The sequence below is a fragment of the Aotus nancymaae genome, unplaced genomic scaffold (genome assembly GCF_030222135.1).
Source record: "Aotus nancymaae isolate 86718 unplaced genomic scaffold, 86718_ANA_hifiasm-v0.15.2.pri h1tg000040l, whole genome shotgun sequence".
NCBI classification, from domain to species: Eukaryota; Metazoa; Chordata; class Mammalia; order Primates; family Aotidae; genus Aotus; species Aotus nancymaae.
This window is the reverse complement of record NW_026988454.1, coordinates 38,098,488-38,113,487: the sequence shown is the minus strand read 5'-3', so window position 1 is coordinate 38,113,487 and position 15,000 is coordinate 38,098,488. Positions and strand designations below refer to the sequence as shown.

Here is a 15,000-nt window from a genome sequence, read left to right as displayed (position 1 = left end):
AAAAAACTTGAGTAACTTTTCAGATTTTCATGTCACTTCTTCAGTTGTAAGTGCATAGAAAATTTCCAATGGTGAAAACAAACATAAATATACAAATGCATAGCCTAACATACCTGAAAATGTTTTCCATCCTAACATGAAAATACATTCATTTTCCTCCAACCACCACCCGGACCCCTGCCCTGCTTTGGAAATGCAGATTGAATCTTAACCTAGTTTTGATGAAGCTCCCAAGGATAAGTTTGTCTCGTTAATAAGTTCAGCAGCAAATTGCAATATGACCTTATACAATGAACGTTTAGAATAGTCACTTCGCTACGTTAAGAGCTAATCAGTTATTCATAGCAAAAGTCCCTGAGAAAATTTAATTTAGCTAAAAAATTTGCTTCATTTGCTACACCTGAATGAGACAAAGTTCAGCCTTTTCCCTTTGTAAATGCGTCCCTGAGGTCAGCCAGCCGCAGCCTCACTTTGACAAGCGTGGATTAAGCCACTAACTCCAGACCCTTTGTTTTGTTTTTCATACCCTCATCTGCTGACAGACACAGCTGCTAAACTGCAAGCTGTTAAGGACAAAGCCAGGCAAGCCAACGACACAGCTAAAGATGTACTGGCACAGATTAAAGAGCTCCACCAGAACCTCGATGGCCTGAAGAAGAATTACAATAAACTAGCAGACAGCGTAGCCAAAACGAATGCTGTGGTTAAAGATCCTTCCAAGAACAGTAAGATCTTTTTCACTGTGATGATGTCATTTATTTCCTCTCACTGTAAAAGTATCCCAGACTCCTAAATGCTCGAGTTGAAAAGGGCCCTCACCGTAGTGTAGTCTGCCTTCCTTGTTTCACAGATTGGGCTCAGGAGTCCAGTGTCCTGCAGTTCCAAAGCTGGAATCCAAGTCTTCCAGCTCTGCCCCATTGCTTTTTTCATCTGAATTTTTTCCAGTTGAGAAGAGACTAGGAATTCTCAAGGTCTGCGTGATATTTGGTATAGAGATGCCAAACACTTTTTAACCCATTTGTGTAATTCAAAATACAGTTGTACTTGGGTAATTGTATCCTCAGAATTGGCGAAGTTTCATGGAACACAGAGGTTAAGGGGCACATTCACCAGCAGGCTTGTTAGAACAGGGTATGAAAATGCTATCAACTTGAAATGCATTAATATTTGAAAATCTTGGTATTTTATAATTTAGATTCCAATTATTTAACATTTCCAGGAAATGAAAATAACGTGTTTATCTGATTTCTAAAGACTATTCACATCTTTTATATTGCATCAAATTATATTGACTTAAGGATTTACTGAGAAAACCTGAGAGAAAATATAATTTTTATTATTAGTTAAATATAGTCAAAAAATACAATTTTAAAATGCATTTTTCCTTTTCTGTCAAATGATACAAAGCTATATTGGGCCAGGTACAGTGGCTCACACCTGTAATCCCTGCACTTAGGAGGCTGAGGTGGGAGGATCAATTGAGCCTAGGAATTCAAAACCAGCCTGGGTACCATAGCAAGACCCCATCTTTACAAAAAGATTTAAAAATAGCCAGGCATGGTAGTGACATTGCCCCTGTATTCCCAGCTACTTGGAGTCTGGGACTGGAGGATCCCTTGAACCCAGAAGGGTGAGGCTGCAGTGAGCTGTGATCACACAACTGCACTCCAGCCTGAGTGACAGATTAAGATGCTGTCTCAAAAAAAAGGGGGGGTTATCTTGGTACCCGTGGTACACGGTTTCACCAAAGGAGATGCTTGGGTAATTTGTGCTTTTCACTTTCAAGAGACTAACCCTCTTTATATGCCAACATTTTAGGGGGATTTCAAAATATTTGGAGTATAAAAGCAAAAGCACTTGGTATTATATGGCATACAATTGGTATTATATGGCATACAATTCAAATGCTGTTTGAGTGAGGAATGGAGCCTGATTTCAGCATCCTCTCCTCGAATCAAATCCTATGGATGCTATGACATAATAGACACTATTAACATGGCTCCTTCATGAGCAAGGAAGAGTACAAACACATATAACACAAACATCAGAGCCAGGGAGAAAGGGGAGATAAAAACATTAAAATTTTTGTAATGTAAGCCCAGAAATGGCTTCCCTTGTAGTTCGAGGATTCCATAAGAATAACTTCTTCTCATCTATGCCAAATCACAATATTCCCACTAAAAATGAATGAAACAAAATTTTAAGCAAATATTACTATCTCTTCTGCTTATTTTATAATTTAAGCTATCTTTTTAAACTTTTAAGTTCAGGGGTATAAGTGCAGGTTCGTTACATAGGTACACTTGTGTCATGGGGGTTTGTTGTATAAATTATTTCATCATGCATGTATTAAGCCTAGTACCCGTTAGTTATTTTTCTTGACCCTCTCCCTCTTCCTGCACTCTACCTTCCAAAAGAATTCCATTCTATACCTTCCAAAAGAATTCCATTCTGTTTTAGACTGATTCTCAACTGGTAGTGACCTTTCATAATATCTCTGTTTTGATCTTATCCTCTATTACGAGAAACAGTTAATTATCTATAAATATTAATTAAATTGGGCCTGTTTTCCATCTTACTAGAACATAGAAGTAATTTTTAAAATACAAATAGTGACCACTAAATGATATATTTTGTGCACTTTCATTTGATAACATTTGTTCGAGTTAAAATGGGTTGCATTTATAATTAGTACTTGTTATGAAAAGTACCATTTTTTATAGTTACTACTTTATAATATTTATAGAAAACACTTCCTCATGAATTTTCAATTTTCTTTGTTTTGCTTCCATGTGAAATTGCCTACAGAAATCAGTATGTATATATTTACTTATATACCTTTTAGTAACGCTTGTGCTTCATTGCCTATTGCAAAAAGTTTCAGCTTTGCATGTACTATGTTTTGGTTTTGTTTAAACATTGCATAGCGATTCTTTCCACTGTCACAGTATTAATGGTAGATATGTAAAAGTCATCTTCCTTTATAAAAAGGTGATGTGTGGATATAGGTGATATAAAATGTTTTTAATAGTGTTATGAAAAGTTTGGTTAGACGAAGTGGCTCATACTCTAACCCCTGAACTTTGGGAGGCCAAGGTGGGAGGATCACTGGATGCCAGGAGTTTGAGATCAGCCTGGGAAGCATAGCAAGACTCTATTTCTACAAAAAGGAAAAATGAGTGAAATATATGTATGATAGCCACATAAAAGTGGAAAACTGAATTTCTCTATAGAATTAACTAGATTATGTTGCTTCTGATAATATAAATTCAGCCCCTGACACACAAATGACTTATTTGCAATAGGATTAAAATAAATTAGATCTACATTGTTGTTGTTCACCCACCCACCCACCCCAAAGATCACATTTTCCTCTCCTTGTTAGTAATTACTTTCAACTTCTGTAGAATTATATTTGGAGAAACACATAATAAAATTAGGTCTTAACAAATGAGCACCTACTGGGATATAAAAATATTCTCCCTTAAACATCCCATATTTTAAATTGAAAGTCAAAATAAAACTGAAAAACATAGCTACAAAAATAGTAACAATAACAACAAAATTTAACATATCAATATTTGAAAATTATGACCAAGGGTGTCTCCTCAGTGGAAAATTAGAGTGATTACATTACTAAACCATCACTGAAATAATAATTTTAAACAATAGACTTGGTGACTTAGAAAAAGTAGAGTTAAAAAATGAAAAAGATTGAAAAATTAATGAATTTGAAGACAGAAAATAATAGATCTGATAAATCTAAGAGGTGACTTCTTAGGATTATAGATTAAAAATTAAGTGATTGTCAGGCTTCATCAACAAAAATAAAGGACAAATAGGCAAAGCTCTAAAAGAGGTATCACTAGATAAGGGAGGAAATTTAACACGCAAGAGATTACTTGGCAAAACTTCAACTGCTCCAGAGGATACAGGAAAAAAGCAGGGAGAAGACCAACTTCCAAGTTCCATTTTGAAACATTTGGCAAAAATTTCTGAGAACTTGAGAATAAAAGGGCCTGTAATTTGCCTAAGTCTATGTAGTCTTTGTTTAACTACTTTTTCTCTTTCTCATTAATCTAAATCTAAATCATTTTGCCTCAGTGTTAGAATAATTCGTAGAATGTCAGAATAACCGTGGAGAATTAAAGGAAGGGGAAAATGAACAAATGGTTTATTAAAAGTACACAAAATAAAGAGATAACTGTGTTTATGCTATCTGTATGATGATGTAACACACACTTCTATCCAGATAACATGCATCTCAGGAAGAAAATATTGCGCTCAGTTCTTGATATAGCAAATCTATTAAAGTTAGTAATAGACCTATGTTCTTTTTAAATGCCACTAACAATATAAGTCATGAGTTATGATTATGAGTTCAAAATAGCTACTTCAAAACCTAATTTTAAAAAAATAATAGTTTACATCCCTTTGAGCACATTTAATTCATTCCTGGTGGTTAGTTCTCAGTGGTTCTCTGTCAACTGCAGAGTAGATCATTCAGAGTCTAACATGGCATATAGCCTTGAACCTTAAGCAGTTTAACTTTTTCATTGGAGTCACAATGACAGAAAGCTGAACAATACACACTTAATCAGATAATAAATGACATAGTGTGGATGAGACTGCCAGCATCTCAGCAATAGGATAAGAGGTTTACCACATGTCATATGCCCTCCCTTGAAAAGCACATACTAAAAGTCTGTGGATCAGTGATGACCTTCAACTATTCTAGGGTTGAAACTTCTGAAATTGCCAATATGTAACCTTTTATTTTTTTTTTAACCTACAAAAACAGCTGTTTAATATGGGTCAATCTAATATATAATACAGGATAATCAACTATTCTTCAAAATGAAATTGAACTGCACCATGAAAGATTTAATTAAGGGATATAGGGCTTTAGTCTAAGGGTTTTTCAACATCAAAATGTTCTTCAAAAGACATTTTGATAGCTTCTCTCTTTAAGAGGTGCAAAAAAAAGACAGTGAGAAAAAGAAAGAAAACCAATTTTGTGTAAAAACCCTAATTTAAATACAGTTCTGGCTTGGACAGACTAGGTGACATTTTAAAGATGCTTTTATTTCCTTGCTTCTGTGACTAAAGTTCTATTCTATAAAGGTTAACTTTTTGGCTGAAGTTAGAAATTAAGCATTGAATTAAGTTCATATTCTCTATCTTCAATGCTAATTTTTACCTTAATCACAAAGCAAAAGTGATGGCCCTCTGTCCTAACATCTACTCCTCTGGTCTGCTTGAGTCTCGACTAAAATATTCACATTTGCCATCACACATTTTGCTTTAGCAGTTATGGCCATGCTTTGTCACGTTAATAAGATGAAATTGTTTGGTTAAGCATACTGCTATTCTAATTCTGTGTGTGCACGCGTATATGTGCACACTGATTCTGTTCTATGCAGTTGCAGATGCAGATGCCACTGTGAAAAATCTACAACAGGAAGCTGACCGGCTAATAGATAAACTCAAACCCATCAAGGAACTTGAGGATAACCTGAAGAAAAACATCTCTGAGATAAAGGAATTGATAAACCAAGCCCGGAAACAAGCCAATTCTGTAAGTACTTTTTATCATCAGTATCAGTAACTGATTGCAATTGTTGGATTATTCCCAGAGCGAATGTCTTTCCCCAGAATTCCCTGTTGAATGATCTCGGGTTCTTTTCCTTTAACTTGAAGCTATTTGAAGTAGGAGGGGTTGGAATGGGGGAAAGGTTAGTTTTGTTTTGTTTCTAAGTTTCAAAAGACATTTCATGAGAACAATAATCACCACTTATTGTTCTCATGAAATGCCTTTAGATTTAGGAATGTTTTAGTATTAGGAATTCTGGTATACATTATTACTGTTTGAATAGAGTAATACAAATAGCAAGAAAAAAACATTAATGTATACTAAAAAGGTATGGATAAGAGTGCCTTCCTCTTGCTAAAAACAAACCAAAAAAAAGGCCAACTAGTGGGGTTAAGGCAGGAATGAAGGAACAATATATGGAATGAGAGCAAAGAGAAACAAACATTTTATATATATTCTTTTGCCTGGTATAAGCAACAATAAAAATGGATTTGGTTATAATTTTTACGTTTCTTTTTTATTTTGGAGTAGATAGGAAATACCTGATTTGTCTTAAAATTTTGCTCTTTATTTTCCCAATTAGAAGTTTACTAGAATAGGAATGGAACTTTCTAGAAGATAGCATGCTAATGAACCAGGACAAAGTTGTTATGCGCCAACATGAAACCTGAAAGGAAAGGAAGAAAAAAGAAAGAAAGAAAAGAAAGAGAAGGAAGGAAAGAAAGAAAGAAGGAAGAAAGGAAGGAAGGAAGGTAGGAAGGAAGGAAAGAAAGAGACAGTTTTCTTATGGTCAGGCTTGAACTCAAACCTTGTTAGATACCTTAGTCTTTCGTGTGAAACATTCCACATTTCGAACAACATTGGAGCTAGGATGATCAGAAAAGCCCTTTCGTAGATACATTTTAGTAATATTTAAGAATATGATGCTCCAGTAACAGCATATTCTTTTTTCTCCTTATGTACATCTAACACTTCTAAACAAGGGCAAGGCAGTAAGTTCAAGGTGAACATTGAAAGGAATTTGCGACTGACTGACAAAAAAACTTAAAAAAAACAAAGAGATTAGTGAAGATGATATTACATAAGATCACAGTAATACGTCAGTGAAAGGATCTGAGAAATCATATATCCAGCTAGAATATGAAAGCCAGGCAGTATCATCAACAGGTGATCATTATGTATGTAAAGCACAAGATTAAAAGAAACCAGATGTTACTTCACGGTTTGAAGTTTTATCTAAGATTTGACCACATGGAAAAAGCCTCTACTATGTTCAGTGTTACTTTCTGTATGATACACAAAGATGAATAAAGGAGTTCTTCTACTCACAAAGTTTATAAAATAGTAGGAAAAATAAGATATGTACACATATCTTATCACATAATGCAGAACACTGTGCCACATTACAGGAGCTGCAAGAAGTGACATGTTTTAGAAGGAAGCATCACCTTTAGTAGGGCCGGAAGATTTCCTGAAGGGAAGGATTGGAGCTAGGCATTGAGGTGGGATAGTGCTGAGGAATTGGGAGTGGAGTCAGGGGACAGGAAGAGTATTCGGAGAAGGGGGAATGGCTTGAACCAAGGCAGAGGGAGAAGGAAGTTTAAGGTCCATTTAGGAAAAAAAAGGTTCAGTTTGCCCAGAGTAATTGGTAAAGGAAACATTTAACTAGAAAGGTCAATAGAGGACAGATCTTGTCAGGCCTTCAATAATATGTTAAGCAGTTTCATTTAGCAACGCTTGTACTTGGGATAAGCCTAACTGGAAAGGATAAGCTGAAAGCTTTGAGCATGGAACACAGTATAATCGGAGCTGTGCTTTTTTAATATAAACCCAGAAGCAGTTTGTGAGGGAGATGAAAGAAAGAAGAATGAAGGACCCAACTATAGCTGTGGCAAGAGAAAAGAAGAACGTGATGTACCACTCCTATATTTTGCAATGTTGACTGAGAAGAAGCAATAATAGTAAATATTATTTTGTGAATCTCACATTTAGCCACATTTTTTGACTTAGTGATCAAGTGGAGAAATTTACACATTTTTATTACTTCTTCATTGTAAAGATTTCTAAAACTACGCCCATATATTCATCAGTTGTGAGTGCTTTTCCCCTACTCACAAATGGGTGACATTCAAACATGTAAGCATATAAAACCTGTCTTAAAGCACAAAATAAAAGAAAGGTGTAGGCTGGGCATGGTGGCTCACACCTGTAATCCCAACACTTTGGGAGGCCGAGGTGGGCAGATTGCATGAACTTAGGAGTTTGAGACCAGCCTGGGCAATGTGACAAAACCACATCTCTACAAACAATGGAAAAATTAGCTGGGTATGGTGGGGCATGCCTATAGTCCAACTACTTGGAGGGCTGAGGTGGAAGCATCACTTGCTCCAGAGGATGAGGCTGCAGTGAGCCATATTCGCACCATGGCACTCCAGCCTGGATGACAAATAGAAACCCTGTCTCAAAAGAAAGAAAGGCACAACAGTAATGCTACAAAAAGTAATCATTGTCCAGACACTTCAAAGAAATTGCCAATCACTTTTGGAAATGGAATTACAACACAAGGCCTTATTTTTTTGTAAGATGTTAGAAATATGCAAGCAGCCAATTTTTTTTCAAATTAGTTTTATACTAAATGAACATTACATTTTCTGATTTGTAAATATGGATATCTGGATATGACCTTAGCACATACTTGACAAGAACAAAACATTAAAGACATTTATTTTAAAGTAGCTTTCTCTGGGTTTGTTGATTCTGAAATTGAGTGGCTGATACTCCTTTAAATGAATGACCTACTTACTGGATGAAGAATACAGTGAAATATAATGGGATACTCAATAATGTCTGAGTTCCTGATGATTAACTGGTAAATAATGTTGTGTTGTTGAAATGCCTTAAAGATACTTAATGCTTAGTGATTTTTGTTTAGATGTCTTACCAAGGATCTGCATTAGAAATAACAATAATTGATAGAGTCAAACATCCTAAAAGGATGCTTGAATTTCAGGAATTTCTCTCCTCTTGCAAGAGGGATATGTCCTAAAGATTTCTTCTAGAGACATAGTATTTTGATTTTCCTGTTTTAAGTTGTTTAAAAGAAATAACTATAATTGAAAATCAAAACACAAAGTATTCAAAAGGTAGACATTACCAGTTATGTACTGGCTGTCAGTAGTTTGGGCTAAGTAAATTTTTCAGGTTCTGAGAGTATATCCAAAACCAAGAACAGAAAGCAGACAATTCAAGAGGATTTTCTTTATGAATGTGTGAGAACTGAGCAGGAGGTTACTGTCTAGTCCACTCTGTGCTGCTGTGACAGAATGTCACTGACTGGGTCATTTGTAAAGAAAAGAAATTTATTCTCACAGTTCTGGAGACTGGGAAGTCCAAGAGCACTGGCAGGTTAGGGACCAGTTTTTCTGCTTCCAAGATGGCGCTTTGAATGCTGCATCCTCAGGAGAGGAGGAAAATTTTGTCCTCATATGGCAGAAGAGAGAGAGAGAGAGAGAGAGAGAGAGAGATCTCACCCCTGTAAGCCTTTTTAATAGTGGCATCAATTCATTCATGAGGAGAGAGCCCTCATGACTGAAACACTTCCCAAAAGGCCCCACCTCCCAACACTATTGCACTGAGGATTAAATTTCAGACACATAAATTTTGGTGGACATATTGAAGTCATAGCACTTACTTTACAGGATTAATTGCTAGCATATTGAGTATAACACCACCGTTTTGTTCTAAGAATCACATTTATCACATATGTATTCTATACAGTAGATTGGTTGTAACCTCTAGTGACATTAGATACTCAGTTTTTAAATGGCTGCTCTCTTAGACTTGGAGTTCTCAGATGGAGTTTCACCAGGTCAGTTAGAGTTCAGTGCTGCTGCTCTGTCTGCTACACTTTTTTTAATTTTTTTTGAGACAGAGTCTCGCTCCGTCACCAAGCTGGAATGCAGTGGCATGATCCTGGCTCACTGCAACCTCCGCCTCCCAGGTTCAAGTGATTCTCCTGCCTCAGCCTCCTGAGTAGCTGGGACTATAGACACATGTCACCATACCCACCTAGTTTTTTCAAATATATTTAGTAGAGACACGGTTTCACCATGTTGGCCAGGATGATCTCTATCTCTTGACCTCGTGATCCACCTGCCTCAGCCTCCCAAAGTGCTGGGATTACAGGTGTGAGCCACCGCTCCCGGCTCTGTCTGCTATACTTTGACAACCCCCTTTTCAACACACCAATCATGTCATCCCCTATTATTTTTACCAGGTTTACCTAAGCAAGGACTGAGATTCATTCTGTGACTAAATGATCACACGTTTCATTTATATTCAGTCATTTCTACTCTAAATAATAACTGAGGGATATTATTCAATTGTGTTTTTTAAACAAAACTGATTTATTAGGAATTAAACCAGCCATAATATAGCCATAGGACCAAGCTATAAAGTGTTTATAAAATGAAAATGAAGTAAACTACATACAGTCACTTTTTACTACTAATTCAGCCCTATTCGGAATTTGAATATGATTGTCTGCCAGGGATAACGCAGCATGCTCTTCAGTTCCTCTCATGAATTCCAGTCAGATCTTGATTTTTTGTTCTCTTTGATCCCCTTATGATGTCAATGGCACTTGTAACCTGCCTCAGATATTAAATTTTCTCAATGCCAAAGTCTTCCCTGATAATGATTTTGGTTCACTTTCAGCAAATTGCTAAAAAAGTTACTATATCTAACACCATTTCCTGAATGTTAAAAATATCTGAAGTGCATATTTTTCCCACCGGCCCTCTACTGTATTGTCTTTCTCTTGCTTTGCTTTATTCTTTTTATCTCTAATTCCTTGAGTAACCTTTGGTATAGCTGCCATTCTATCATAGGACACCCTTTGCCAGCTCTCATTGCTCATCTACTTTACCATATTAACATCCAGGTAAAAATTGTACATTTCCTACCTCCATTGTACTGCAATTCATTTTGACTCACCTACTCTCAACACTGTAGGTAGAAGGGAAACTCCATGATTTGTGAAGCAGAAAACAAACGTCCCAACTGAAAACCACCCTATCCAGAAGGCTATCTCCCTAGGACACAGGGCAAACACTCTGGGAACCATAGTCAGTCCAGAGTCCTACACCCATCAGTTGGCTGACTGGTCCCACTTTTTGGGGAAGGGAAGAACAAGAAAGTGGTTTAAGCAGTAGGCTTCCTGAAATGTCCAGCCCCAGGCCACCACACTCAGGCCTCCAGGAGTCACCCTCCTCCAGGTGGTGGAAGAAACAGCCCTTGTTTCTCTCCAGAACACAGTTTCCTTTTTGTGGAAATACAATTGGATTAGTAGATCAAATGAGGCAACAACAATAAACAAATAAATGACTTATGCAGGTCTGTAGGAGATGTAACAGATCTTCTGTATCCCCAGAAGTTCTCAAATCTATATGAATTTACCTATTGCAAAAATCCCTCCTTAGCCTTTTCTTTTGAATCCAACCAATTGCAGTATACTTTCATGATCCTTGGAGAAAGTACACTGCTCCCAACCTTTGCAGTATACTTTCACGACCCTCGGAGAAGGGCCACAGTTCTGCCCTTACTCAAACACAAATGAGACTCTTGGAGACACCTCCCGGTGTCATGATCATATGGAGCCTGTTTTGGTTTCTAGGCTCTCTTGTTGGGAGCTAGCACAGCCCTTCCATGGGGGTAATAATAACGCTGGTTGGTTTTCTTCCAAATGTGCAAATTACATGAGTAGCACAAAACGCTAGAAGAAATGAAAAAATGGAAATTCACTGCTAGTGAAGGCCAAGGGGCATTTGAACAAATGGCAAAGAGAGGTTTTACATCTTCCCCTCTCTCTGCCTCCTTCCGAAATGCTATCAATGAGCAAAGTTACAGATTCCCTCTGAGTCCAACCCACTATTTTGCTATCCTGAAAGTAACCCTTTGATGGTGATTTTCCATCTGATCCAATGGAAATTAAATCAAAATCAACCAGTGTTATTTAGAATTGAAGGAAGGCTTTCTAAATGTACGTAAAAATTGGTATGGACAGTGTTACTCTATTCATATAGGAATTCCTTTTTTAGCAATTTATAGTAATTTGTAAGGTGTTATTCAAAAGAAAAGGGAGCTGTTAAATACATTAGTAGTGATAGCCATTGGAAATTATTTCCATTTCATTTTCTGGCAACTTCATGAAAAGGTATAATTTATTCTGAAATGTACATTCTGAGTGGAAAGATTAATATTCTTCTTATTGTTAGAACATCTAGAACAAAATCTATTTGTCCTCTTTCAACTGTAAGAGCATGGGAGAGTAGGTAATTTCCTCTTGAAAACTGAAAGAAAAATAGTTTCTTAGTTTAAGTGATACCAAAACCGCTGAAATTTCAATTATAAATTTCATTAAACAACCTTAATAAAGATCATTTTCATTAGCTCCATGTAAAATCACCTGTCTAAAATGTTCCCATATTCATAACAGAGAAAGGTATGACAGTAGAAATTTGTTAGTTGCATGCTTCAAAAAATAGTATGCTTACATGACATGGAACTGTGTACAACTCATTGTCAAAATTCTACTGGAAAACTGCTCTTCTGTGCCCTCATTAATGAGTATAATGGTGTCTGCATATGGGTGTTTAATGATGTTATTTGATGATAGGAAAATAACTTCAAAGAAAAAATGATGATGGCTTTGTGGTTGTTTGGAAGCTACTTCAAACTTTCTGAGAGATTTACTCTTAGTTCTTCGTACCTTGTTTTTCTTAAAGATCAAAGTATCTGTGTCTTCGGGAGGTGACTGCATTCGAACGTACAGGCCAGAAATCAAGAAAGGAAGTTATAATAATATTGTTGTCAACGTAAAGACAGCTGTTGCTGACAACCTCCTTTTTTATCTTGGAAGTGCCAAATTTGTAAGTCTAATATTGAACTTTTCATTAGGCTGCTGTATGTGTATAGCTGGAGGTTAATCCTGATATTGGGGAAAATGTATAGAATCCAGTAACATGGTCCCCAAATTGTCTAATGTAGGCTTTCAGATTTGAAAACCTCAGCATCTTACCTCACAGAATTCTGAAGTGTCAAATTAAGTTATAAGTCAAATGAAAGGAAGAAAACTACAGTATTTATTCACACTTACTTTCATTTGTCAGTATATCAGCATTTCTTTTAAATTATATTTTTAGAGTCAGTGATTTAAGAAGAAAGGCTAATAAGAATAAAGCTATTTTATTTACTTTTTATTTATTGCTCTTATTTATTGTTCAAACTAAATTACAACAAACTCTTCCGTTAATGAAACGAAAATAGCAAAGTGTGTACTAATTTTTTTTTACCAGAGAAAACTCTTCAAACTCATGTTGAATTTATGACCCAAATTGAAATAACACAGATTATGTCTATAAAAGCCCACCTATAAAGTTCTAATTTCTTCCATTCGAACTATTTGACTTTGCGTGCATGAGGATCTTCCAAAATGAATAAGACTTCTTAACAAATCAGTCATGGCATAAGTCAATATTTGCCATTTGGGTAAGGAATTCTGGGTCAATTTGGGAAATAAAATCATAGTTGCCCTCTGAAAAATGACAATGTCCTTGGTGAAAATAATAATGAAGTCTGAATTTAAATATTTGCTTTTATCTTTACCACAAGTACCAGAGTGAGAAAGGCTTTTGTCTCAAAATTAGACCTAACTAGAATTGGTAAAATTAACAAACATGCCTGAGCATTATGCATTTTTTTGCCTTAAGGATATGAAAATAAAATATTATTTTAGTGATATATAATAATAAATAATACTATTTGACAAATATTATCATGAAGCTTCTAAATATTTCACTTGTCTGCAAATGGCACTTACTGAAAAACACTCTGCTGGTCTCCTCTTTAAAAGTGCTTTATAGCTGGTATCTCTTGTTTTTGTATTTCTCTGAACTAGATTGACTTTCTGGCTATAGAAATGCGTAAAGGCAAAGTCAGTTTCCTCTGGGATGTTGGATCTGGAGTTGGACGTGTAGAGTACCCAGATTTGACTATTGATGACTCCTATTGGTACCGTATCATAGCATCAAGGTAACCAACTTAATAAAGATTAAGATAATTAAATGACAGAATTTTGAAATAGTTTCCCAGTTTATAAGAAAACTTATATTCCATTTCAATGAGGCAGCTGTGTATGTATGTAGACACGTGTATGAATTTTACATATTATATGTATACCTGTCGGGGAGTGGGTATCTTTGTCATACTTGTTAGGAACTGACAAATCCTGGTATTGGCCAGAGGAATCATTCCATTTCTGACTCCTTCATCTTATATCTGGTAGGAATTTGGGAGTATAGCTGTTTTAGTCTTCTTATCTTGCTTGAGAAAAGTACTGCCGCTCATTCTTAGGCAGTAGAAGCCAGAGCATAAGAGCTGCCATTATTGCCTGTCTTTGATGTACATAACTTCTCTTTCAGTCTACATAGCCACCATAGGTACATGCAGTATCAAACACTGAAATTCATATGTAACATATCAGGTCCACCCTACTTAAAATGGAAAGTAATCAAGAATTGATTCAGTTATTCTATCTTTGGAGGTTTAACACAATTATCAACGTCTAGCAGCATATAGATTACTTACAGAACTATCCCTGTCTTCAGCACTTCCCTCTCATTTTCTCTTCTGGTTCTCCCAATTCTCAACTCCCTGTTAAGCCCAAAGCAGCTAACAGTTGGGAGGTATGGTTAAGGGCTTAGGGCTAGACATGAAGCTGATCAGAGATAGAGAAGGCTTAAAGAACTGGTAATTGTTGAATATGGGTGATGAATGCATAGAGTTTTATTCTGTTTGTATATACTTAAATTTTTCCATAATAAAAAGCTTGAAAGAAGGAGCCATGTGCAATGGCATGTGCCTGTAGTCTCAGCTACTTGAGAGACTGAGACAGGAGGATCGCTTCAGCCCAGGAATTCAAGACTGTGGTGCATGATGATTGTGCTTGTGAATTACCACTGCAGTGCAGCCTGGGCAACATAGCAAGAATTCATCTCTTAGAAAAAAAAAAAAAAGTTTAAAAAAAAACAATGAGAAGCAATATTTTTAGTTCTTTTTAAGCAAGTTTTTCAGCAAAAGTGTGTGTGCATGTGAGAGAGAGAGTGGCAGAGTGCTTTCATGTTTGGTGGTGTTAAGGGAATTAAGTACTTAACCGGTTTTAAGGACATTTATACTCATAAAGTACAATTCTTCTTTCAGAAAATATACATTCTGTTAAAGAAGGTGAACCTTATTTGATAAATTCATTCTTTTGTTATCATGTATTTCACTTAACACTGAATCCTCAAAGATAAAAAGATTACCAAAATGAGACAGCAGGGAGAGAAATATGACATGGAAGTTTTGTT

The 15,000-nt window shown here is 36.0% G+C and overlaps 1 protein-coding gene across 1 annotated transcript in view; it reads left to right on the top strand.

The window, feature by feature from the left end:
• Nucleotides 1–15,000, top strand: part of LAMA2 (laminin subunit alpha 2) — an 886,276-nt gene that overhangs the window by 811,567 nt on the left and 59,709 nt on the right. Inside the window, exons 43-46 of the mRNA XM_064360706.1 lie at nucleotides 543–725; nucleotides 5,424–5,578; nucleotides 12,379–12,522; nucleotides 13,551–13,684. Coding sequence (XP_064216776.1) covers nucleotides 543–725; nucleotides 5,424–5,578; nucleotides 12,379–12,522; nucleotides 13,551–13,684 — 616 coding nt within the window. The remainder of the gene's footprint in view (nucleotides 1–542; nucleotides 726–5,423; nucleotides 5,579–12,378; nucleotides 12,523–13,550; nucleotides 13,685–15,000) is intronic.